Consider the following 25910-nt stretch of genomic DNA (forward strand, 5'->3'; position numbering starts at 1 on the left):
TGAATAGTGCCTCAATAAACATGTGTGCATGTGTCTTTATAGTAGCTTGATTCATAATCCTTTGGGTATATACCCAGTAATGGGATTGCTGGGTCAAATGGTAATTCTAGTTCTAGATCCTTGAGCAATCGCCACACTGTCTTCCACAATGGTTGAACTAATTTACACTCCCACCAACAGTGTAAAAGCATTCCTATTTCTCCACATCCACTCCAGCATCTGTTTTTTCCTGACTTTTTAATGATTGCCATTCTAACTGGCATGAGATGGTATCTCATTTTGGTTTTGATTTGCATTTCTTTGATGGCCAGTGATGATGAGCATTTTTTCATGTGTCTGTTGGCTGCATAAATGTCTTCTTTTGAGAAGTGTCTGTTCATATCCTTCACCCACTTTTTGATGGGGTTGTTTTTTTCTTGTAAATTTGTTTGAGTTCTTTGTAGATTCTGGATATTAGCCCTTTGTCAGATGGGTAGATTGCAAAAATTTTCTCCCATTCTGTAGGTTGCCTGTTCACTCTGATGGTAGTTTCTTTTGCTGTGCAGAAGCTCTTTAGTTTAATTAGATCCCATTTGCCTATTTTGGCTTTTGTTGCCATTGTTTTTGGTGTTTTGGACATGAAGTCCTTGCCCATGCCTATGTCCTGAATGGTATTGCCTAGGTTTTCTTCTAAGTTTTTTATGGTTTTAGGTCTAACGTTTAAGTCTTTAATCTATGTTGAATTAATTTTTGTATAAGGTATAAGGAAGGCATCCAGTTTCAGCTTTCTAAATATGGCTAGCCAGTTTTCCCAGCACCATTTATTAAATAGGGAATCCTTTCCCCGTTTCTTGTTTTTGTCAGGTTTGTCAAAGATCAGATGGTTGTAGATGTGTGGTGTTATTTCTGAGGCCTCTGTTCTATTCCATTGGTCTATATATCTGTTTTGGTACCAGTACCATGCTGTTTTTGTTACTGTACCCTTGTAGTATAGTTTGAAGTCAGGTAGTGTGATGCCTCCAGCTTTGTTCTTTTTGCTTAGGATTGTCTTGGCAATGCGGACTCTTTTTTGGTTCCATACGAACTTTAGATTTTTCCAATTCTGTGATGAATGTCATTGGTAGCTTGATGGGGGTGGCATTGAATCTAATTACTTTAGGCAGTATCGCCATTTTCACGATATTGATTTTTCCTATCCATGAGCATGGAATATTCTTCCATTTGTTTGTATCCTCTTTTATTTCCTTGAGCAGTGGTTTGTAGTTCTCCTTGAAGAGGTCCTTCACATCCCTTGTAAGTTGGGTTTCTAGGTATTTTATTCTCTTTGAAGCAGTTGTGAATGGGAGTTCACTCATGATTTGGCTCTGTTTGTCTATTAATGGTGTATAGGAATGCTTGTGATTTTTGCACATTGATTTTGTATCCTGACACTTTGCTGAAGTTGCTTATCAGCTTGAGATTTTGGGCTGAGACGATGGAGTTTTCTAAATATACAGTCATGTCATCTGCAAACAGGGACAGTTTGATTTCCTCTTTTCCTAATCAAATACCCTTTATTTCTTTCTCTTGCCTGATTGCCCTGGCCAGAACTTGTAACACTATGTTGAATAGGAGTGGTGAGAGGGGGCATCCTTGTCTTGTGTGGGTTTTCAAAGAGAATGCTTCCCGTTTTTGCCTATTCCGTATGATATTGGCTGTGGGTTTGTCATAAATGGCTCTTATTATTTTGAGATATGTTCCATCAATACTTAGTTTATTGAGACTTTTTAGCATGAAGGGCTGTTGAATTTTGTCAAAGGCCTTTTCTGCATCTATTGAGATAATCATGTGGTTTTTGTCATTAGTTCTGTTTATGTGATGGATTACATTTATTGATTTGCATATGTTGAACCAGCCTTGCATCCCAAAGATGAAGCCGACTTGATCATGGTGGATAAGGTTTTTGATGTGCTGCTGCTGGATTCGGTTTGCCAGTATTTTATTGAGGATTTTCGCATTGATGTTCATCAGGAATGTTGGTCTAAAATTCTCTTTTTTTGTTGTGTCTCTGCCAGGCTCTGGTATCAGGATGATGATGGCCTCATAAAATGAGTTTGGGAGGATTCCCTGTTTGGAATAGTTTCAGAAGCAATGGTCCCAACTCCTCTTTGTACCTCTGGTAGAATTCGGCTGTGAATCTGTCTGGTCCTGGACTTTTTTTGGTTGGTAGGCTATTAATTATTGCCTCAATTTCAGAGCCTGTTATTGGTCTATTCAGAGATTCAGCTTCTTCCTGGTTTAGTCTTGGGAGGGTGTATGTGTCTAGGAATTTATCCATTTCTTCTAGATTTTCTAGTTTATTTGCGTAGAGGTGTTTATAGTATTCTCTGATGGTAGTTTGTATTTCTTTGGGATCGTTGGTGATATCCCCTTTGTCATTTCTTATTGTGTCTATTTGATTCTTCTCTCTTTTCTTCTTTATTAGTCTTGCCAGTGGTCTATCAATTTTGTTGATCTTTTCAAAAAACTAGTTCCTAGATTCATTGATATCTTGAAGGTTTTTTTGTGTCTCTATCTCTTTCAGTTCTGCTCTGATCTTAGTTATTTCTTGCCTTCTGCTAGCTTTTGAATGTGTTTGCTCTTGCTTCTCTAGTTCTTTTTATTGTGATGTTAGGGTGTCGATTTTAGATCTTTCCTGCTTTCTCTTGCCGGCATTTAGTGCTATAAATTTCCCTCTACACGCTGGTTTAAATGTGTCCCAGAGATTCTGGTACGTTGTGTCTTTGTTCTTATTGGTTTCAAAGAACATCTTTATTTCTGCCTTCATTTTGTTATTTACCCAGTGGTCATTCAGAAGCAGGTTGTTCAGTTTCCATGTAGTTGAGCAGTTCTGAGTGAGTTTCTTAATCCTTAGTTCTAATTTGATTGCACTTGGTCTGAGAGACAGTTTGTTGTCATTTCAGTTCTTTTACATTTGCTGAGGAGTGCTTTACTTTCAATTATGTGGTCAATTTTAGAATAAGTGCGATGTGGTGCTGAGAAGAATGTATATTCTGCTGAACTGGGGTGGAGAGTTCTGTAGGTGTCTATTAGGTCTGCTTGTTGCAGAGCTGAGTTCGGGTCCTGGATATCCTTGTTAAACTTCTGTCTTGTTGATCTGTCTGATATTGACAGTGGGGTGTTAGAGTCTCCCATTATTATTGTGTGGGAGTCTAAGTCTCTTTGTAGGTCTCTAAGGACTTGCTTTAAGATTCTGGGTGCTCCTGTATTGGGTGCATATATATTTAGAATAGTTAGCTCTTCTTGTTGAATTGATCCCTTTACCATTATGTAATGGCTTTCTTTGTCTCTTTTATCTTTGTTGGTTTAAAGTCTGTTTTATCAGAGACTAGGATTGCAGCCCCTGGTTTTTTTTTTTTGCCTTCCATTTGCTTGGTAGATCCTCCCCCATCCCTTTATTTTGAGCCTACGTGCATCTTTGCACATGAGTTGGGTCTCCTGAATACAGCCCACTGATGGGTCTTGACTCAATTTGCCAGTCTGTGTCTTTTAATTGGCGGCATGTAGCCCATTTACATTTAAGGTTAGTATTGTTATGTGTGAATTTGATCCTGTCCTTTTGATATTAGCTGGTTATTTTGCCTGTTAATTGATGCAGTTTCTTCATAACATTGATGATCTTTACAATTTGGCCTGTTTTTGCAGTGGCTAGTACTGGTTGTTTTCTTTCCATGTTTAGTGCTTCCTTCAGGAGCTGTTGTAAGGCAGGCCTGGTGGTGACAAAATCTCTCAGCACTTGCTTGTTTGTAAAGGATTTTATTTCTCCTTCACTTATGAAGCTTAGTTTGGCTGGATATGAAATTCTGTGTTGAAAATTCTTTTCTTTAACAATGTTGAATATTGGCCCCCAGTCTCTTCTGGTTTGTAGGGTTTCTGCCGAGAGATCCGCTGTTAGTCTGATGGGCCTCCCTTTGTGGGTAACTCGACCTTTCTCTCTGGCTGCCCTTAACATTTTTTCTTTCATTTCAACCTTGGTGAATCTGACAATTATGTGTCTTGGGGTTGCTCTTGTTGAGGAGTATGTTTGTGGTGTTTTCTGTATTTCCTGAATTTGAATGTTGGCCTACCTTGCTAGGTTGGGGAAGTTCTAGTGGATAATATCCTGAAGATTGTTTTCCAGCTTGGTTCCATTCTCCCCATCACTTTCAGGTACACCAATCCAACATAGATTTGGTCTTTTCACATAGTCCCATATTTCTTGGAGGCTTTGTTTGTTTCTTTTTACTCTTTTTTCTCTAACCTTGTCTTCTCACTTTATTTCATTAATTTGATCTTCGATCACTGATACCCTTTCTTCCACTTGATCGAATCGGCTATTGAAGCTTGTGCATGCGTCGTGAAGTTTTTATACCATGGTTTTCAGCTCCATCAGGTCATTTAAGTTCTTCTCTACACTGTTTATTCTAGTTAGCCATTTGTCTAATCTTTTTTCAAGGTTTTTAGCTTCCTTGCGATGGGTTCGAACATCCTCCTTTATCTTGGAGTAGTTTGTTATTACCGACCTTCTGAAGCCTACTTCTGTCAACTCCTGAAAGTCATTCTCCATCCATCTTTGTTCCATTGCTGGCGAGGAGCTGTGATCCTTTGGAGGAGGAGAGGCGCTCTGATTCAGAATTTTCAGCTTTTCTGCTCTGGTTTCTCCCCATCTTTGTGGTTTTGTCTACCTTTGGTCTTTGATGTTGGTGACCTACAGATGGGGTTTTGGTGTAGATGACATTTTGTTGATGTTGATGCTATTCCTTTCTGTTTGTTAGTTTTCCTTCTAACAGTCAGGTCCCTCAGCTGCATGTCTGTTGGAGTTTGCTGGAGGTCCACTCTAGACTCTGTTTGCCTGGGTATCACCAGTGGAGGCTGCAGAACAGCAAATATTGCTGCCTGATCCTTCCTCTGGAAGCTTCTTCCCAGAGGGTCACCGAACTATATGAGGTATCTTTTGGCCCTTATTGGGAGGTGTCTCCGAGTTAGGCTACATGGCGGTCAGGGACCCACTTGAAGAGGCAGTCTGTCTGTTCTCAGAGCTCAAACATTGTGCTGGGAGAACCACTGTTCTCTTCAGAGCTGTCAGACAGGGACGTTGAAGTCTGCAGAAGTTGCCTGCTGTCTTTTGTTCAGCTATGCCCTGCCCACAGAGGTGGAGCATAGAGGCAGTAGGCCTTGTTGATCTGCGGTGGGCTCTGCCCAGTTCGAGCTTCCAGGTGGCTTTGTTTACCTACTCAAGCCTCAGCAATGGAGGACGCCCCGCCCCCAGCCATGGGGCTGTCTCACAGATCGATCTCAGACTGTTGTGCTAGCAGTGAGCAAGGCTCTGTGGGCATGGGAGCCACTGAGCCAGGCACGGGAGAGAATCACCTTGTCTGCCGGTTGCTAAGACCGTGGGAAGAGCACAGTATTTGGGTGGGAGTGTCCCATTTTTCCAGGCAGTCTGTCACGGCTTCCTTTGGCTAGGAAAGGGATATCCCCTGACTCCTTGCGCTTCCTGGGTGAGGCAGTGTCCCACCCTGCTTTTCCTAGCCCTCCGTGGGCTGCACCCACTGTCCATCCAGTCCCACTGAGATGAACCAGGTACCTCAGTTGGAAATGCAGAAATCACCCGTCTTCTGCGTCGATCATGCTGGGAGCTGCAGACTGGAGCCATTCCTGTTTGGCCCTCTTGTGGTTGTGGGCCAGATCATTGTTAATAGTTTTTAAGTTGAATTCCTGTTACTGTTTTCTAAAGCAGTATCAACTTATTGATAGTTGTAACTATTGATTTTTTAAAATATCTCTGAACTTAACAAGAGTTACATCTAACTTTTTAAAGCAGTGAGCTCTGAACCCATAAAATTATAATATGCTAATTTTTGCTGTAGTTTACTAGCTTTCTGTGAACTTAGGAATGTTTTCATTTATTTTTAGGAATATCTATGGCTTGTTCATTAAGCAAATGTTTACTGAGACTTTACTGTATGCCAAGGACTAAAGTAGTAAACAAGATAGACATTGTTTGTATATACTAATGGACCATATATTCTTGGGGGACGGAGTCCTTTTGTCAGTTCATTTATCAGTTTTATCAGTGTGTATGACTCTAAAAATTATTCACAAACATCTATATCAATATTTAGATATCTTGTTTTTACTTTGTTAGAAAAGATTATATTATATAATTATATATATTGAAAACATAAAGCATATATTCACTATTCTTTTGAAAAGTGCTATTGGGCTGGGCGTGGTGACTCATGCCTGTAATCCCAGCACTTTGGAAGGCTGAGGCGGGTGGATCACCTGAGGTCAGGAGTTTGAGACCAGCCTGTCCAACATGGTGAAACCCCATGTCTACTAAATATAAAAAATTAGCCAAGGATAGTGGCTTGTGCCCGTAATCCCAGCTACTCATGAGGCTGAGGTGAGAGAATTGCTTGAATTTGGGAGGCGGAGGTTGCAGTGAGCCGAGATCGCACCATTGCACTCCAGCCTGGGCAACAACAGTGAAATGCCATCTCAAAAAAAAAAAAAAAAAAAGAAAGAAAAGTACTTTTGGTTATTTTCCTTTATTCTTTTTGACATCTTTCTAGAAATTTTTATCTCAGTACACAATCTTGGTATTTTGATTTTATAGAAGTAAATACAATTAAATTATAGTATATAATAATTATTTTAATTTTTCTCATAAGGAGACATTAAAAGGTAATAAAATAAATGAAGCCAGCTTTCTTTTGAAGTCACCAAGGTTAGGTGGTCTTTCTTCCTTTGCAGATGAACAAATGAGTATTTATTATTATGAATGTCGTTACTACTATTAATAATAATACCTTATGTTTTTTGAAATACTCTGTGTCAGATAGTGTATAAAGTGTTTAGTACAGAACTTCAGTTAATCTGCCTGATTGTCTAATTTAGAAATGAGAAAGCTTCTGAGATAAAGGTACTTTTTCAAGCTAACACAGTTCCCAGGATTCTACCCAGAGAGCTCTCTCTGATCTTCTGCTCATTAACTTCATATTGTTCTATACTGATTCTTTTTTTTTTTCTTTCTTTCTTTTTTGGAGTTAGGATCTCACTCTGTCACCCAGACTGGAGTGCAGTGGTGCGATCTTGGCTCACTGCAACCTCCATCTCCCAGGCTCAAGTGATTCTCCCACCTCAGCCTCCCAAGTAGCTGAGATTACAGGTGCGCACCACCACCACCTAGCTAATTTTTGTATTTTTAGTAGAGACGGGGTTTCACCATTTTGGCCAGCTGGTCTTGAACTCCTGACCTCAAATAATCCACCCGCCTTGACCTCCCAAGGTGCTGGGATTAGAGGCATGGGCCACCACTCCTGGCCTTATTGTTCTATACTGATGCTTAAGACTGATGCAGAGGATTTCCTTCTTTTAAATGTATGTTCACTCTAATCTTTTTTTCACTTAGGTAACTTGCTTTCAAAATCTGTACTCTGTTAGGATCCATTAGGTTCTGCTAGGGTACTTAATCAGTAAAATGTGCTGGTGGTTGCCCAGTCATGAGTGGTAGGGTTTATGACTCAGCAACAGAAAGTAAGAATAAAGGATGGTAAGGACAGCAATCTCAGTGAGTTAGCATCTTTCTTGTGCATAGTAGCCACCAAGGCTGACTGTTTCCATTCAACCATGTTGAGCCCTTTTTACCATTTTCTGAACTATGTATTGCTTTTTTTTTTTTTTTAACTTAATGCAGTTAAAACAAAGGATATTTGATATTTTAAAGTGTTGTAGAGTCTGTTCCCTTACTCCTGTCAGAAACCATCATATTTAGGGCTGGGTGCGTTGGTGGCTCAGGTCTCTAATCCCAGCACTTTGGAATGCCAAGACAGGCAGATCACTTGAGGCCAGGAGTTTGCGACCAGCCTGGCCAACATGGCAAAACCCCATCTCTACTAAAAATACAAAAAATTAGCTGGGTGTAGTGGTACGTGCTTGTAGTCCCACCTACTTGGGAGGCTGAGGCATGAGAATTGCTTGAGCCTGGGAGGCAGAGATTATGGTAAGCCGAGATTGCACTGCTGCACTCCAGCCTGGGTGACAGAGCAAGACTCTGTCTCCAAAAAAAAAAAAAAACAAAAACAAACAAACAAAACCCAATATATTTACCTTTTTCTGTAAAATAATTGGGTTACTTTTTGGCTTTACATTTAGTTTCAATGATTTCCTCCAACATTTCTTTCTGGAGTATTATTAGTATATTTGGGATTGAAGACTTGAAATTAGATATGTATAATATTTAAGATGTTTTGTTTTGTTGATTTGCACATTAATGTTATTCTGTTTACTTGCTTTTCTTAATTATAAGACCTGCATGCTTACTTTTGACGTCCTGAAGATTGGGCCATAATTGCTGAGATTTTAAAGGATTCAAGCTAACAGTGGTTCCCTCATGTGTAACTTCTCAGTAAATTTTCAGAAGATTATACTGCTCTTATGGGACAGCTTCTTAACTTCTTAAAGCTTCTCATTTAACCCAGACGTTAAATTGACTTTTCAGTTTTTAAACTTGGTAGGCTATAGATGCAGGAAGCAGAAAAGACCAAAGATGAAGATGGTCCTTGATTATATTTTTATTCTGCCTGACATCTGTTCTTCTCATTTCTTAACACCTTGATAAATATCATACCTGCGGGAAGTGCTAACAGATAGTATGATATACATTTGTAGGCACTTCTGTCAGTTGTGTGCATAAAAGGTTGGGTGGCCTTGAGGATTGGGCTTCTCACATTTTTAATAGAACCTGCTTATCTGGTTTTCAAAGCACATGGCTGTACTCTTAGCAATTCTAGGCCTTTGAAAAAAGAGTAGAGTTGTCTGCTATTCATTTCTCATCAGAAGTCTATCCAAAAAGTGATAGAGACAACAATCTAAAGACATGTAGGTCTCCTTCCTTCCACCAAAACCTGCTCACCCCATAGTTTTTCCTAGCTTGGTAAATACCAGTTCCATCTTTCTAGTTGTTTATGCCAGAAACTTTTAGTCATTTTTGGAATTCTTTTTCCTATATCCACATCGAGTTATCAGCAAAACTTCTTGACCCTCCCTTAAAAACATAGCTAGAATCTGACGAATCACTTTCATCACTCCCACCCTGGTCCAGGCCACCATCATATCTTGCCTGGATCATTACAAAAGCCTCCTAATTAGTTCTCCTGCTTCAGTGGTTCTGTTCTCAACAGTCTAATTTCTGTGTACTTGTTTGTGTCTTTTGAAGTGTTCGGTCAGATTACAGCAATCCCCAGCTCAACACCTTCTAATGATTTCTTGTCTCATTCAGTAGAAGCCAAAGACCTCACAATTACCTGTAAGATCCTACATGATATTTTTGGTTGCCTCTCTGATCCCATCTCTTAGTACTCACTTCCTTACTCCCACATAGTCATACTGGTCTTGTTAACTGTTGCTGAAACATAGTTGAAGCACAAGCCTGCTTCAGGCGTTTAAACTTGGACTGTTCTCCCCTTAGATATCTGCATGGCTTGCTCCCTAACTTTCTTAGGTTTATGGTCAAATGTTACCTTATTAGTGAGGTCTTATCTGACTACCCTATATTTAATAGCCATACCTTTACACTGCTTTGTATTTCTAAGTAACAGGAATTACCATGCATATTTTCTGGTTTATTTGCTTGTTATCTGTCTCCATTGTGATGTAAACTCCATAAGGACTTAGACTTTATGTTGCCTGCTTGTCCCAGTAGCTAGGACAGTCCTTGATACATAGTGGGTGCTCAGTATATACATGTTGAATTTATTTTTGTAGGTACTCACAGTTATGTCTTTCTGGCAAGTTAGCTCACCAGGAAGTTTCATAGTGGACCAAAAAGCCTTTGTAGGCCTTTTTGAACTATGTTTTAATGTTTTGCTCTAGGTCATTAGAAGAAACAGCCTCACAAAAAGCAATTTTGCATTTGGCGTATTTCATCTTATGTAATTCAGTAGCCCTTATTAGAGATTCCAGAGGAGAAATGTTTTTTGGAATTTAGTGTAAGAAATCCAGTTGAGGAGCAACCTTACTCTTTATTTATTTATTTATTTATTTGTTTGTTTGTTTGGTTTTTGTTTTGACAGGGTCTTATGCCCATCAGCCAGGCTAGAGTGCAGTGGTGTGATCACGGCTTACTACAGCCTCAACCTCCTGGGCTTAGGTGATTCTCCCACCTCAGCCTCCCAAGTAGCTGGGACTACAGGCACACACCATCATGCTTGTCCATTTTTTTGTATTTTTAGTTCAGACGGGATTTTGCCATGTTGCCCAGGCTGGTCTTGAACTCCTGGGCTCAAGCGATCCACCTACTTCGGCCTCCCAAAGTGCTGGAATTACTGGTGTGAGCCACCTTGCCCAGCCAACCTTATTCTTTTTTGACGGCTATAAATATTCCGTTGATGGGCATCACAATTTGTTTTAACCAGTCTTTTATTGATAGGTATCAAACTATTGATTATTTTGCTGTTATAAATAGGGCTTAAGTGTGAATATCCTTACACATATCTTGTATAATTTTATATATATATATGTTCATATTATGTATTTATAGCAATAACATTTCTAGTTCAAAGGATACGTACGTATAGAATTTTGGTAGACCTTACCAAAGTGCCCTCAAAAGGTCACATTGATTGTATATTACAACCAGTGGTTGACTATAAATTGTGTTTTGGATTTTGACTAAGTGTCTTTTAAAAAAAAAAAAAACAACTTTTCAGAAGTTTCTGTTGCTTTGTTTTCAAAAATTCACATGACTAAAACTAGACGTTATTGTTTACATTTCCATATGTTCATTTATTTATTCATCTGGTAATCATTGTCTGCCTGTTACGTACCAGGCACATGACTTCTTTCCTTCCTTTTTTCCCTCCTTTCTTTTTCTCTCCCTCCCTCTCTCTACACCCTGATCTCTGTTCTTTTTTCTCATCTTAAGATAGTGATACTTGTACATACCTTATAGGGTAAAGTTCTTGTGCAAGTACTTGGCGTATAGTAAGTGCTCAGTAAATATTCACCATTATAATTTTTCTGTGAAGTTGTCTTGCTCTCTGCAGTTTTGTTTGCCAGTTCCTTTTTCTGTGGTTTGTTTTGGCTCTGTATTTTGTTTGAGGCTTTCCTCCAAGTGTCTATTGATCTCTGCTAACAATTTATAGTTAAGAGTGAGGCTAAAGAGATGAGGGACTTTTTGACATGTGGATGTCATTATAGATTGATTACATATTGAGAGGTCGTTTTTGTTAGTCACTATTCCTAGCCCACCCCACCCCCAGTAAAACCATCAATATGTAGATTTTTTTTCTCCAGAGAGATATCCTGGAGTGATATCCTATGTTTGGGAGCTTAGAGGGAGAGAGATCCTGTGTGAATCTCGATCAGTATGTATACTTACCCTTAACTTTGCCTCTTTCAGAGTGGCACCTCACCCAGTGCCCTCTGCTGTTTGGGTCCCTCTAGTTCAGTTTCTCCAAAGAATATACCTTTGTGTCCTGCTAGACTGGGGGAGGGCTAGTTATCAAATGCTTATGTAGACTTTCATCCAGTCCTTTATTTGCTGTCCTATATCTCACCTCTGCCTTCCAATTTTGGAATCTTCTTAGTTTCTGTGATGCAAATGTATTGATTTTCTACTGTGCAAATTCTTAGGTTTCAGCTTCCTCTGCCCTCTGCCATGCTAAGTCTGTTTTCCATCTTAGAAAAATGAGTTGACATCTCTGGTATGCTTTTGTCTCCTCTGCTATTCTTTATGTTTTTCTGGGTGTATACCTTTTCTATTTCTTCACTGTTATTTTAATAGATTTTTTTTAAAGGTTGCAGAGATAAATGTGTAAATTTAGTCCTTCATGTTTAACCAGTTATTGATGATCTGGTAATAGTTTTTTTTTCTTTGAATTTTTTTTTAAAGTAAAAAACCCTACCCCTGACACCCTACCCCTTCAAGTGAATGTTTTTGATGTTATGAATTCAATTAATGTATTCAATATGTTGAAACTACATCAAGCTGATTAAATTTCAGGGTCTTAGAAATCAGGTACAGGCAATTATGTTATGTGTGCATATACATATGTGTGCATTTAAAAAATTTCCTACCAGGTACTCACTAAATTTATATATAAAGAATGGATGCAGTTTTAATTCATTCTTTAGTTCTTAGTTTTCATATAAGAATACATTTGCCTCCTCATTTTAGCAATTGGAGTTGCTCAGTAAATGAGTAATCTTTATATTCTCTCAGAAATTGGAAATACGGTATTTAATGTGTCACCATCATCAAAAGTTGATTGTATCACTTGCAGGGTTTTTGGACACTGTGCTATTATGCAGGTCTTTAAAAATAATGTTTAGTATAATCACTTTCAGATGATGTCAGCCTCTCTTGCTAAGGTCTCCTTTATGTACTGATTACTGTTGTTATATATCCATGCTATCTGATAGACATCCAGTAGACATCATCACATCACACTGTGATGATGGAAGTGTTCTGAATCTGTGCTGTTCAATAAATACATTAGCCACTAGCCACATGTGCCTGTTGAGCACTTGAAATGTGGCTAGTGTGACTAGGGAATGGAATTTAAAATTTTATTCAAACATTAATTAAGGAGCCACATGTGACTAGTGGCTACCATATTGGACAGCATAGTTATAAAACGTTATTCTGATAGGATGTGCTAAATGTTTTATTCAAATTATTTTATGTTGTTATTCATTTAAATTAGTTTGGAATAAAGTATTCAACCGAGGAATAAGAGTTAGCTGAGTTGTTCCAAGTTCATTATTCATTATTATAATTTGAAATACATTTTTCTTTGACTTCCATAAGAATAAAAATACGCAGATTGCTATTTCCGAATTGAAAAGAAAATATGTTTTAGATGAGTGTGCCACGCCAGTTATTTGGAGTATTTTTGTGTGCTGATAAGATACTGAAAGTCAAAGCGGAAGGTGAAAGTGAGCCTCTCCAGTGTTTTCTTCCATCTTTCAAGAGAACGGGGAAATACTGTTTGAGTCAAACCTTGCTATTGTTTTAGAGTGTTTATATTATTGCAAATAGTCATGGTAATGTTTTGGCTTTGCTTTCTTTTTTTGCATGATCACAGCTCACCTTTAATTATTGGGCTCAAGCTATCCTCCTACCATAGCTTCACCGAGTAGCTGGGACTATAGGTGCCTGCCACCACGTGCTGCTAATTTTTTTTGTTGTTTGTTTGTTTGTTTTTTGTTTTGTTTTTTGTTTTTTTGTTTGTTTTTTGTTTTTTTGAGATGGAGTCTTGCTCTGTCACCCAGGCTGGAGTGCGGTGGTGCGACCTCAGCTCACTGCAGCCTCTGCCTCCCGGGTTCAAGTGATTCTCCTGCCTCAGCCTTCTGAGTGGCTGGGACTACAGGCACGCGCCACCACGCCCGGCTAATTTTTGTATTGTTAGTAGAGTCAGGGTTTCACCATGTTGGCCAGGCTGGTCTCAAACTCCTGACCTCGTGATCCACCTGCCTTGGCCTCCCAAAGTGCTGGGATTATAGGCATGAGCCACCACGCCCAGCCTGTGCTGCTAATTTTTAAAAATGTTTGTAGAGAGAAACTCTCACTATGTTTCCCAGGCTGGTCTTGAACTCTTGGCCTCAAGCAATCCTCCCTCCTCGGCCTCTGGAAGCACTGGGACTGGCCTGTTTGTGCATTTTTAAAGTTTGGATGAAAATGCTTTGTGACATCAAACTTTTTTGTGAACTGCAGATTAATTGGCTAAGTAGAATTATGCTATCAATTGAGGTCTGTAGTAAGTTGAGTGTCATTTAATTGGTAAAATTGTCAGTTTTTATAAAAAATAAAAAATATGGGACCCAGAAGCATGGGTTTTGGGAGTTGAAGGTTGCATTGAGCTGAGGTTGCACCACTGCACTCCAGCCTAGGCAACAGAGTGAAATTCTGTCTCAAAAAAAAGAAGCATAGGTTTGATTGCAGAACATTACAATTCTGCTTTTATTTTAAGTGAAATATAGCATTTTGGAATATTAATTAGCACAGTTACCACTACGCATGTAGTTTAACAAAATATACTATATTTACTATTTTATACGATATTATTATTAACAGTTGAATATTATTCAGGCCTTTGAGAAGATATATTAAACAGTTATTTCAGACTCTTTTTGTTCTACTGAAGGCCTCAATCCCTTCTTAGTTTCTCATTCTCAGCAAATGATTTCTCCTTTCATTTCATAAAATATGAGCACTCACATTCTTGTTCTTTCTTATCAACTTGCAGTCATCATCACTGATTCCCCACCACCTCTTGCATTACAGTGGAAAAAGTGTCCTGTTCTGACAAAGACAGATCTCTCCAACTAAGGTCTTATTTCCTCCCTTTTTACCTATTCTTTTTTTTTTTTTTTTTTTGAGACAGGTTCTCGTTGTATTGCCCAGGCTGGAGTGCAGTGGTGTGATCATGGCTTATTGCAGCCTTTACCTCCCAGGTTCAAGCAATCCTCCCACCTCAGCCTCTTGAGTAGCTGAGACTAAAGGTGTGCACTACCATGCCTAGGTGATTTTTTTAACTTTTTTGTAGGAATGGGTTCTGCCTATGTTTTCTAAGCTGGTCTTGAACTCCTGGCCTCAAGTGATCCTTTTGCCTTGGCCTCCCCAAAAGTGCTGAGATTACAGGTGTGAGCCACTGTTCCTGGCCACATGGATCTTGTATATCAGTTATTTCACTTGTTTTATGTAATTTCAGGCTATCCCCATTATTTTTTTCCTTTTTGTGTTTTAATAAGCTCCACTCTTCTTCATATGTAATAGAAGGGAGGCAACCCTTCTCCTCCCTTCTTCCTTTTTTTCTGATCCAGGCTTTTTGAAAGAACTGTTTATATTCATTTTCTCTAATTCTTTCCTTGCAAGCCATGCTTTGACATGATTTTGATGCATGCTGAAGTTTGAGAATCACCACCCTACCCTATCTTTGTGGGTCAGTCAGGAAGCTCACTATTGCTATGAATTGGAATCACTGATTATAGATTTTAGAGGACTGTTAGTTTCCACTTAAATAGACACAGAAAAATCAACTTCTGGTGGGGCAGGATGGTGTTTAAACTTAGAAATCATAACTGTAGGTGAATTAATTAGGATTAGATTTGGCAGTGAGTGACAGAAACCCAATATAGTGATAGCTTAAAAAGATAGTTCACTTCTCGTACAAACATGGGTAATCCAGGTTTGGTGACTGCATGATTATCAACAAGCTAGGCCCCTTTACTCTCGTTGCTCTACCATTTCCAACACTCAGCTGCTACTTCATGGTTCTGTTAGGCTGCTATAGCTATAGCCATTCTTTTTACATTCTAGTCAACAGGGAGGAAAAAGAGGAGATACTTTCTCCTTTTAAAGAAACTTCTCAGCAGTTGTCCAGAACTTTTAGTCCAGTTGGCCATACCCAGTTGTAAGGGAACCCGGAAAATAAGTTTTTATTTTAGGCAGTCTTGTGTGCAGATACAGTTTCTACCACTGTAGGGAAAAGGGAGAACATATGTGGCAGGGATAACAGCCTCTGCCATGATAAGCTCTTGGGAGCTTTGAATGGCTCAATCAGTAAACAGTATTGCTTATTATAAGTAGTGCACTGTGAAAGGTTAATTGTGGGAAAATGAGGGAGACTGGGGGGAGGAGAACAGAATTGCAAAAAAAAAAATTAAAAATCTCCCCCTTGGTTTTCTAAGAGATTCCATTTACTTGGGGAGATCAGACATGCATACATAAGTTACAGAGCAATGTAAGAATCAGAGGATGCAATTAGTGGGGGAATCAGACTCATGTGGGATTTATATTTGGAGGCAGGCATCTCTAAAGGACTGGAGTTTTGAGAAAACAAGAGAATTGACATACTTTTGGGTAAATGGAGTTCTTTGTACAAGATATTAATCACTGTTTTGTACCCTTAACACTTAAGAGTCTTAACACTTATTTCTAATGTAGAGTTGAGGAAAGAATTATAATAAACCTATGAGAAATCTCTGTTGAGTAAAATGATAAATAATATCCTTGTTAATTTATTAATTTATCTTACTTTTGACAGCTATTTATAGTACTTACAATTTCAAAATAGGTAAAAGGTTTGTCTTCCAATTTGTATGTGGTAATTAGAACCATTGTAACTTATGACCTCCCAGTTGAATAACAGTGATTTTACAGAAATAACATAGTAAATTTTGTGAGTAGAGAAAAAGAAGCCAAGAAGTCATAGAAGAGAGAACAAGGGGAGTGGACTTTGAGTATTGTAAAAAACAGTGGGTTTGGCAGAGTTCACTGGTGTCTTAAAAACATTTAAAAATGAATTAGTGCGATCTAGTAATAGAGTTTTGCATTTTTTTACTTAATATTATAATGTGTACATTTTTTCTTGATGTAAAATTTTTTCTAAAGCAAGAGTTTTAAAATTGATTGTGTATAGCATGCCATAGTTTGGATTTACTATAATGATTTACCCCATACCCTTATTATTAGACATTTAAATTGCTTATAACATTTTTGTAACTATGAACAAAGATAAACAATTTAAGTCTTTAAAAAGTGAATTAGTGAGCACAGAAGCTACATGTTGGAATATAGAGTATTACTGGAGAGAACTTTGAGGTAGCAGAGATAGTATTTTGAGTTTTCCTCTAAAATGAGGAAGATGATGATCCTATAGAAAGTAATGGAATGAAGCAATTAATAGCTTATAAAATTTGGACTTTAGTCATCTACTTAGGAAAATTAAAGCAATATATATAGTGTTGCTGGTTTACATAGACTAATACAGTAACATAAATGTGGATAATTTACATTTTATTCCTTAGGTATACATACATACTTTAAGTTTCATGTATTTACTGATGTCTAAATCATACTGATTTTTAAGTAGTTAAATGACATTTTATTTTTGTTTGGAAAACAAATCCTTCACTTTAAATTGGTTCATTGTTTTCTGTTAGAGTTTTGTAGTATGAAACTATTCAGTTTAGAAAAGAAATGCATACAAATTTCTGTTCAAATATGTATATGCTTTTACTGGGCTTATTGTATGTATCTTGATTTACAGGCCTTTTTGCAAATGTGTAACTTGCCTATCAAAGTAGTTTGTAGGGCAAATGCAGAATATATGTCTCCATCTGGTAAGTGTGTGTTTTTTTTCTTCTCTGTTAATATTATGGAGTGATAAAATTATAGTGATAGTCCAGTTTGTATCTACATGTTAAAATGCCTGATTTTTTTGTTTACCCTTTGAAGAATCCATGGTTTTAGAAAGTAACAATTGCAAATTTGACAATCTTGGGGTTGGCATATCTATTCATTTCAACGTGATCAGAGATGGTTACTGTTGTGTGGAAATGGTTTTAATAGTAAGGGAATTGTTCTAAATAGTAAATGTTAAGGAAATAGATGATCTCAGATTTCCCTAGTCTTAATGTACATAAGACTTTCCTGTTGAGAAAACAAATTTTTAGTAATAATGAATCCATTTATTATTCAACACGTCTTTCTAAATTATATTCTCCCATAATACAGGTGGAAGAAGAGAGATTGTAGAAAAATTAATTTGTCATTAGATCTTGAAGTCATCACTGAATGTTTTTGATTTCTAATTATTTTTTCTAATGCTTAATTTTAACAGGTTTTGAGATGCTTTAGCCTTCCTATTTTTTAAAATCAGTATTATCTTTATGTTAGTAGATTAAATTACTGTCTTAAGTAAATCAAAGAATTTTTAATATAAAAATGTGCTACAAAGCTGATAAATAAATGTTATATATAATTATCATGGATGATTATTGTAATTATGGTTTTGTTGGAGCAATAGTAAGTAGAATTACTCGTTTTTGAATAAATTATTAAGTATAACTGATTGGTATAAGTGTGTAACATTGCTTTTTAGGGAGACATTTTTCATTTTGATATGATAATTTAGGAGTGACTTGTGTTAAACTTTTTTTTTTCCACCTTAAGTTTTTAAGGGTGGTAGAAATTGTTAAAAGGTATGAAGACACCCCTTCTGTACATACTGTGTATTCTTTTATATAAATACTTGGTTTTAGAGGTTTATGAATATACATTTAGAAAACATGTCCATAAAATAATTTCTAGGCTTGTAAATGTAAGCATATTTTAGATTCTTGGAGGGCATTCATTGACTCATTTTTGTGTTCGTTTTATACATAGATTTTAGGAACTACAGAATTCTGGTGAAATAAGTTATGTTGTGTTCTGTCCATCCTTTTCCTGTATGTAGTCATACAAAAAGAGTTTGTATATTTATGTAAAAAGGTTAGTAATCTAATATAAAAGTTCAGATCTTTGGCAAGTGAGAAATCAATATAGTTTATCCACCTGTTTCCTAAAATTACTATACTTAGTGTCATGTAGGTAGATACCTATTTTCTTTTTATTAGACTGCGAAAACAAATATTCTAGAGACATACAAAAATATACATTCTTTCATAGGAGTCTCCTGTAGGTAGACGAAAATGGCACTTTCTACTAAGATATTTAAATTTTATAATATCTCAGATTGGTATTCTCTTTCATTTAATGATTTGAGGTGATAGGGAAATGTTTTTTATTGTATTTGCTTCTTTGATCTTGTGGTAGATTTTTAAAGCAGAGAGCATGGAATAGTCAGAAGGCCAGTTGACTTAAACTCTTATTTCCTAAAGAGTTAGGAAATCTTTAACTAATCCTTCTGTGACTTTGTCACATATTAACTATTTCCTTGAGAAATTTCACTTCTTTGAGCCTCAGTGACTTCATCTGTAATATAAGGTAGTCAGATTAGATGACATCCAAGGTCCTATTTCTTGCATTCTTTGAATCTGCCTACTTGTTTGGCAACATATTCTTGCTTTCTTTAGAATAAAAATTTTTAAAGTGATTATTCTGTCTAAGACGGTAAACAAAGCACTCAGTTTTCTTATATGACCTTTGATTGGCACCAGAAAATAACTGTCTTACTGTGTTTTTGCCTGATACCTGCAATAATAAGGATATAACACTGGCTCCATTTTCATTAAGCAGGCTAGTGACAGAAAACATTATTCACTTCTAATTTGTTGCCTTTGTTTTTATATATCTCTTTATATTTAGAGATATATAAGATGAATACTCAGTTGACTATCCACACTTCTTTTTGTTTCAGAATTGACAATGCTCAGTGTATTTTTAAGAAAAGAAATAAAATACAAACCCTTTTTTCCAAGAACCTGAAACTAGTCATTAAAAACAAGGAATATGCTTTGCTCTAAAAATATTATACCCCCAAATACTCTTTAGTCTAGGTACTAAATAGTTTTCATTCTCAGATCATTTGATCTCAGGGGACCTGTAATAATTCTGGTAGTATAATAGTTACAAAGATTTTATCCCGAGTTAAGGAAACAATATGGCCTAATACTTAACCAGATAAATTTTTTTTTTTTTTTTTGCAAGATTTATAAAGCAGTAGAAGGAAGGAATGCAGAATTGGCAACAGGGAAGTATCTTCTCAATACATCTATTGAGTTGTTTTGTTCCAAAAGGCCTGCCTTCTCTTTGTAATGCATGTTGTCCTATGGATGCAGTTGAAGCTTTTGTTAGGCCTCTGTGCTTCATCCATTACCCCCAGGCTGACTGAGCCAGAGAGGAGTGAATCTATTGAAAAGGAACAGGAAGAAGCCTGCTGTTAGTGTGAACTCTATTTGAACTAGGTCTGACAGCAGGTTTCGTTCTTTAGCATTTGGAGTAGACCCTTCTTGCTATTTGGAGATTATTTTGTTCCCTCATCTCTAATAATTTCATCAAGTATTAGTATTTGTTAAAGTGAAATATTTCTTTTTTAATGTGACATTTATCTATAGAAGCTAGTTTTTATAAACATACTATTATTTTTTCCCACATGTTGGGAACATACTCTGTATTACAACTTACCAACTAGCATGCCTTCAAAGATTGTTAATTCTTTTAATTCTTGGTATTTTGAGTCAAAGAGATTTATTGATATACAATTACTTGCTTAAAATGTTGATCTCAACAGGTATCAAAGACTTAAAAGATGTAAAAAGTTTTTTTTTTTTTTAATGTAGTTTACAGTATAGATTGATTCACTGTACTCTGAAAAGAAAGCTTAAATTTCTTTGAAATATATCAGTGGTCATGTACCAATGTCCTGGCTTGGTTCATGTAATTTGGATAATTAGTGTTTGCTGCTATGTGGTGATATGTTTGTGTTGGCTCTGAAAAGAGAATGTTATGTGATGTGTTATTATATCTAAGTGAGAACTCTAGAAATGAATTTACCTGTTCTTTTTTTCTAAAGTTGGTTAGTAATCAGTTTAAAAACTTACAGAATTTAATATACACATCTGACAAAAATTTTCAAAAGTTACAGTTTTATGAAATCCCTATTTATAAATACCTGAGTTTTGTGTTAATTTTTTTTTAATTATCACAAACTTTAACATACTGGAAGTATTTTTATAAATACTTTTTTTTCTCTCAACAGGTAAAGTACCTTTTATTCATGTGGGAAATCAAGTAGTATCAGAACTTGGTCCAATAGTCCAATTTGTTAAAGCCAAGGTAATAAAAAGATATTAAATGTATTTGATCACAGTTACTCAGTCATTCATCATTCTTTAATGTGTCTTAACATTTACATTGATTTCAACCTAGTTTTATAAAATGCCAATGCAAACTACTGGAAAATACTTCTGAAGTGTAAGTTAGTATTTCTTCATGATATAATGGCAAAAGAGGTAGCTTTTTTTCTTTATTAATGTCAAATTTATTAAAGGTATGTAATTTTAATATCTAGTCAAAAGAGATGGTTTGATCTTTACAAAATGGTAGATAATTTTCTAACTTATGCTTACTAGAACTGTGGTCATAAATGAAAAACTATTAGGTTTTGAAGTGTCTGGCTGACCTTTGAAAAGGGAGATACAGGATTTGTTTGAAGTTGAATGTATTTATCCATTTGAATGATTCTGCATTTCATTTATTCAGTTTAGATTTTAATAGTTATTAAGGAACAACTCCCATTGGTGTTTCTGAAAAATCATTCCAGACTTTTCTTTTTGCATATACAGAAAAACCTAGATCATACTAGTATGTACTATTTTGCAACATACCTTTTAAAATCATAAATATGTTTGGAAATTCTTCCATATTAATAGCTGTAGATATATATCATCCTTTCACATTGTTGTATAGTATTCTGCTGTACTAGATATATATATATATTTTTTTTTTTTTTTCTTCAACACCCTCCCCCTGTATTGGATAAATTAGAATTTTATTTACTCAAGTTTATTGATGGGCATTTAGGTCATGGCCAATGTTTTGTTTTTATAGAGTACTAAGATAAATTTTCTTGTATGTACAGCTTTGTATAAATTCCTAAGGTTGGTATTGGTACCTTAGGATAAATTCCTAAGAGTGGTATTAGGATGTCATAGGTTATTTACTTTTTAAATCTTGTAATAGATTGCCAGACTGAACTAAAGGTTATATCATTTTATGTATCTCCTAGTTACTATAGTGCATTAGAATTTTAAAATAAGTGGGTTTTTTCCTCCATATCTTTACTAACAGTATTTTTTTCATCTTTGACCACTTTATAAACAGCACATGTCAGTCTTTTGGCATTTCCTTTATTTCTAATAAGGTTAATCTCTTAAACAAGGTTTGCTGACCATTCTGTTTTCTTCTTTTGCGAAGTAGTTGATAGTGTAATTTTCTCTATTGAAAGATACATTTGTATAATGACAAATAAGTACATACTAATATTTCATAGTGATAGCAGAGTATTATTTATGCTTTTATATAAAATAATTTTTAGGGGGCATTTTGGAAGTCTAATTCATTGTATAGTTGCATGTTATATTATTTGTTAGTAAGATAACTGAAAGTTTTCGTATATTTAATATGATGCTCTTTAAATTTTTTTAAATTCCCTGTAGGGCCATTCTCTTAGTGATGGGCTGGATGAAGTCCAAAAAGCAGAAATGAAAGCTTACATGGAATTAGTCAACAATATGCTGTTGACTGCAGAGGTAAAATACTAGATGATATGGCTTGAAAATAAGCTTTTTCTCTCATTCTCGTAAAATATAATCTTTCTTATGGGTTAAAGTTATTGAGAAATGGGAAAATAGTCAAGTAATTCTAGAGTTGAGATGGCTACCTAAATTATTTGATTATTACCTTTGAACAAGTTACCTGACATTTTCAGTTCTAGTTTTTCTGTTTATAAAAAGGAGTGATTCTTGCCTACTCATTATTTTACTTTGGCCTTTTGAAATTTACTTAAATAATATCTGTAAAACACTTTAATGGTATTTAGACATGTGTGAATAAAAAATATTTTTATAACGTACCATCATTACATTTAATAATTGTGGATAGCTGCTAAGGAAAACAAAACCCCTACATGTGTGACTTATGAAATTAGCTTATAAAAAATTGCCTTGGCAAAAAATAACTTTCTTTATCCTTTTCCTCTTTGGTATTCTAAAATTTAGTGACTGTTCTTTTGTTCCTAGCTGTATCTTCAGTGGTGTGATGAAGCTACAGTAGGGGAGGTGAGTGGTTCTGTAACATTTATCTTAATTAAAATTTAATGAGAAAACACTTTTGCTCAGAATCGCAAGTCCCTGCTCATAAATGAAACATTGTGGTTTATACCATTAGTGATATAGTTTTTCACTTACTTTAATTTTGCTTGCACATATATTTTAGGGAAGCTGCGTGTCATTGTTTGATATAACGGGTTGCAAAGTACATAAAAGTTTATATATTTTTAAAGGGAATGGCTTAAAATTTTAATTTTTTAGATTGCAAGCTGTGTATTTTTTTCAGATTGCTCTATTTATGTTATCTGAAAATATATTTATTTTAGAATTCTATTTGTAAAAACGGGCATTGTTTTTAGGAAGGGTCACCTTTTTTACAAAACTTTTTGCTTTAGATCACTCATGCTAGGTATGGATCTCCTTACCCTTGGCCTCTGAATCATATTTTGGCCTATCAGAAACAGTGGGAAGTCAAACGTAAGATGAAAGCTATTGGATGGGGAAAGAAGACTCTGGACCAGGTCAGTTCGGGTTGAAGTTGACAAAACCCTCAACTTTTATGCATTAAAAGAATCATTCTTTATATTGATATTCCTTTAAAAAAATATATGATTGGCAAGAAAACCATTCGCTGTTATTTTCAGTAACATGAAGTAATTTTATTGCTAAAAAATCATACATGCTTGATGTAAAGCAAACAATACAATGCAGATATGTGTAAAAAAGCAATAAAACTTGCCTGAAATCTCATCACCTAGAAATTACCACCCTTAACTATTTGGAGAGCCTTCTTCTAAATGTTTCTTAGTAACATTTTCTCAAATGGGATCATTATGCCTGCTACTGTATAACCTGAGGGTTTTTTTTTTTTAATTGAACAATACATTGTGGGCACCTTTTATGTAACTAAATATAGATCTGCAGCATCAGGGCTTAAAAAAAAAGCTCTGTTAAATACAGTACTTAATATATCTATATCTATCTATCTATCTATCTATATTTTTGCTACTAAAGTAGCAAAACTTCAAAATACTTATCTTGTCCACAAGCATCATTAAGTTAATTAATGCCCTTCTTTTCCAAGGCTACCCTTAATACTAGCCAGCCATCTCACTGATGTGTGCCATTGGCCACAAGGGGGTTTCAGTAAATGAACAGGGATAGAATAAATAAAAATCCATCTCCACTAGTGGGAAAACCATTCAAATGCTTTTACTCATGGTGGGTCAATGGTGTTACCTTTATTAAGCAGATTTTTCGGTATATGCAAAGCTATTTGAATATATGGATTCAGGAAGACACTTTTGTTCTTGACAAAATTCTTATAAGTAACTTAAATGTACTTGTATTTTGAAGGACATTCACTGAGAATTTCTTCCTATTTCTTATATAGAAAGTATTACGTATATATGTGGTCTATAGTCTTATTAAAATACATTATAAAAGGTTAACCTAAATTTATATTTTTGTTATAAACTGTGATACAAGTTATGTTTTAGATACTTTTTATTGTTTTGCTAATTGAAATACTTTTCCTTGGGGTTCATTGCCTGTATTAGGTCTTAGAGGATGTAGACCAGTGCTGTCAAGCTCTCTCTCAAAGACTGGGAACACAATCGTATTTCTTCAATAAGCAGTAAGACATTTTACTTTTTTAAAGTTAATTTTCTGTACTGTTAGATTGCAAATTTCTTTTGTTCATAGAAGAATTGCTTTTTCAAGAAAAGATTTAGCTATTTTTATAATTTTTGTACTCAAATATTTTTGTGGCACTTCTTTACTCTCAGGCACAGTGCTAGGCTCTAGGAGACTAAGATTTCTAAAACATGGTCCTTATCATTAAGAATTTATCTTAAAGGCAGTCATGTAAATCAATCATTGTATGATAAGGTTTTAATGAGGTAGTTCAAGGTGCTATATATGGAACTACAAAATCTTAACAAAATTCTAAACTTGTAAAGTACTATTAAACATGAAGAAAAGTAAGTTACTATTAATGTAACTATAGTTTTCTATATAGAACGATACCTGGAGGACTAGAAGAGTCAATAAAACTAAATATTAAAAAATATTGTTTGATGGACAAGCACTATTATGAACTTATCTTTTAAATGTTAATGAAAATATTTGTAAAACACAGAAATTAATATAAAGGATATAGGTTAAATATATGTGTATATATGTAAGTTGAGTAATGTTTCATTGACAGATTTACTTTTGCAATTTTGAAAAGAATCTAATGAAGGCAAAGAATGAATTTTCCTTTGTTAAACAATTATAATTTTAATATATCAGAATCAGCTGTCCTGTGATCCAGTGTAAGATGGGCTTAAAGCATTTTAATCTCAAAACTTTCCCTAGAAAGTCTAACCTTTTCTTGGCATTTTAATAAAAATTATTTGATTTTTAGATTAATAATTTCTAAAAGGCTTTATTTGCTATTATGTGTTATATCGTCATAAGCATTCCTCTTCTATAACCATATCAAACATATTTGGGTAAAGATAATATTTGTAGTAAAAATGACTATGATGATAGTTTGGAAATATTTAAGTTATATTAATCTATAACACAAGTAGTATATACTATATATAATTGATATTAAAATAAAATCTGGGGTCTGTTGATCTTTGAAGCAGAAAAGTCTTCAGAATTCAAACCATGAAATTCTGGTAGGTAAAGCTTCTACAACTCTGTTCCTATTTCTAGTGATGTTTGCTATGCAGATTCTATTTTTCAGTCCCTAACATAAGAGAAATGTATCCAAATGTCAGTATTATGTGATTTCTTTTCTTTCTAACAGAGGAATTCTTAGGAATTGAAAAGCTCAGAAAGGGTGTGCTTTATTGAAATGCGTTATTCTATTTTAGTTTTGTTATGCACACTGTCTTTAGAGGAGGCCAGGAGAATAGATCTAACTTAGTTTGCTTCTCAGTTAAACTCATTCTCATTGTGTTAGTAACCAGAGTTTGGTATGTGACTCAGTGGAAATATCAAGATATCATTTTTCTTCATAAGGGCACAATTACATTTAAACTTGTGATGTAAACTTCTAACTTAGAACAGTTCAAACACCAAAGCCTTGCTTTTGAGGAACTATTTAATTGATATTATGATGTAGAGTTTTGACATAATTTTCCTTTACATGATACTTAGACAGATAAACATTTTCCCTAAAAATAAGATTAAAGATAGAAGAGATTTAATTTTTAATTTTATTCGATCATTTAATTAATATTAAAAATGCAAAGAAAGTACATTTAGAAAAAAGTAACTCGTATTTCACTTTCTTGTGCCAACATTTTTCTCATTCCTTTATCTGTAGCAGGAGTCATTACTTTGTGAAATAC

The 25910-nt window shown here is 35.3% G+C and overlaps 1 protein-coding gene across 3 annotated transcripts in view; it reads left to right on the forward strand.

Moving 5' to 3' along the window:
- Positions 1 to 25910, forward strand: part of MTX2 (metaxin 2) — an 87126-nt gene that overhangs the window by 37977 nt on the left and 23239 nt on the right. For all 3 annotated transcript variants that reach the window (XM_030802599.1, XM_003253757.3, XM_030802600.1), the window contains exons 4-9: positions 17058 to 17130; positions 20490 to 20566; positions 21949 to 22041; positions 22531 to 22569; positions 22956 to 23081; positions 24120 to 24196. In XM_030802599.1, the coding sequence (XP_030658459.1) occupies positions 17058 to 17130; positions 20490 to 20566; positions 21949 to 22041; positions 22531 to 22569; positions 22956 to 23081; positions 24120 to 24196 (485 nt within the window). The remainder of the gene's footprint in view (positions 1 to 17057; positions 17131 to 20489; positions 20567 to 21948; positions 22042 to 22530; positions 22570 to 22955; positions 23082 to 24119; positions 24197 to 25910) is intronic.

Source organism: Nomascus leucogenys, chromosome 22a (genome assembly GCF_006542625.1).
Source record: "Nomascus leucogenys isolate Asia chromosome 22a, Asia_NLE_v1, whole genome shotgun sequence".
Lineage (NCBI taxonomy): Eukaryota > Metazoa > Chordata > Mammalia > Primates > Hylobatidae > Nomascus > Nomascus leucogenys.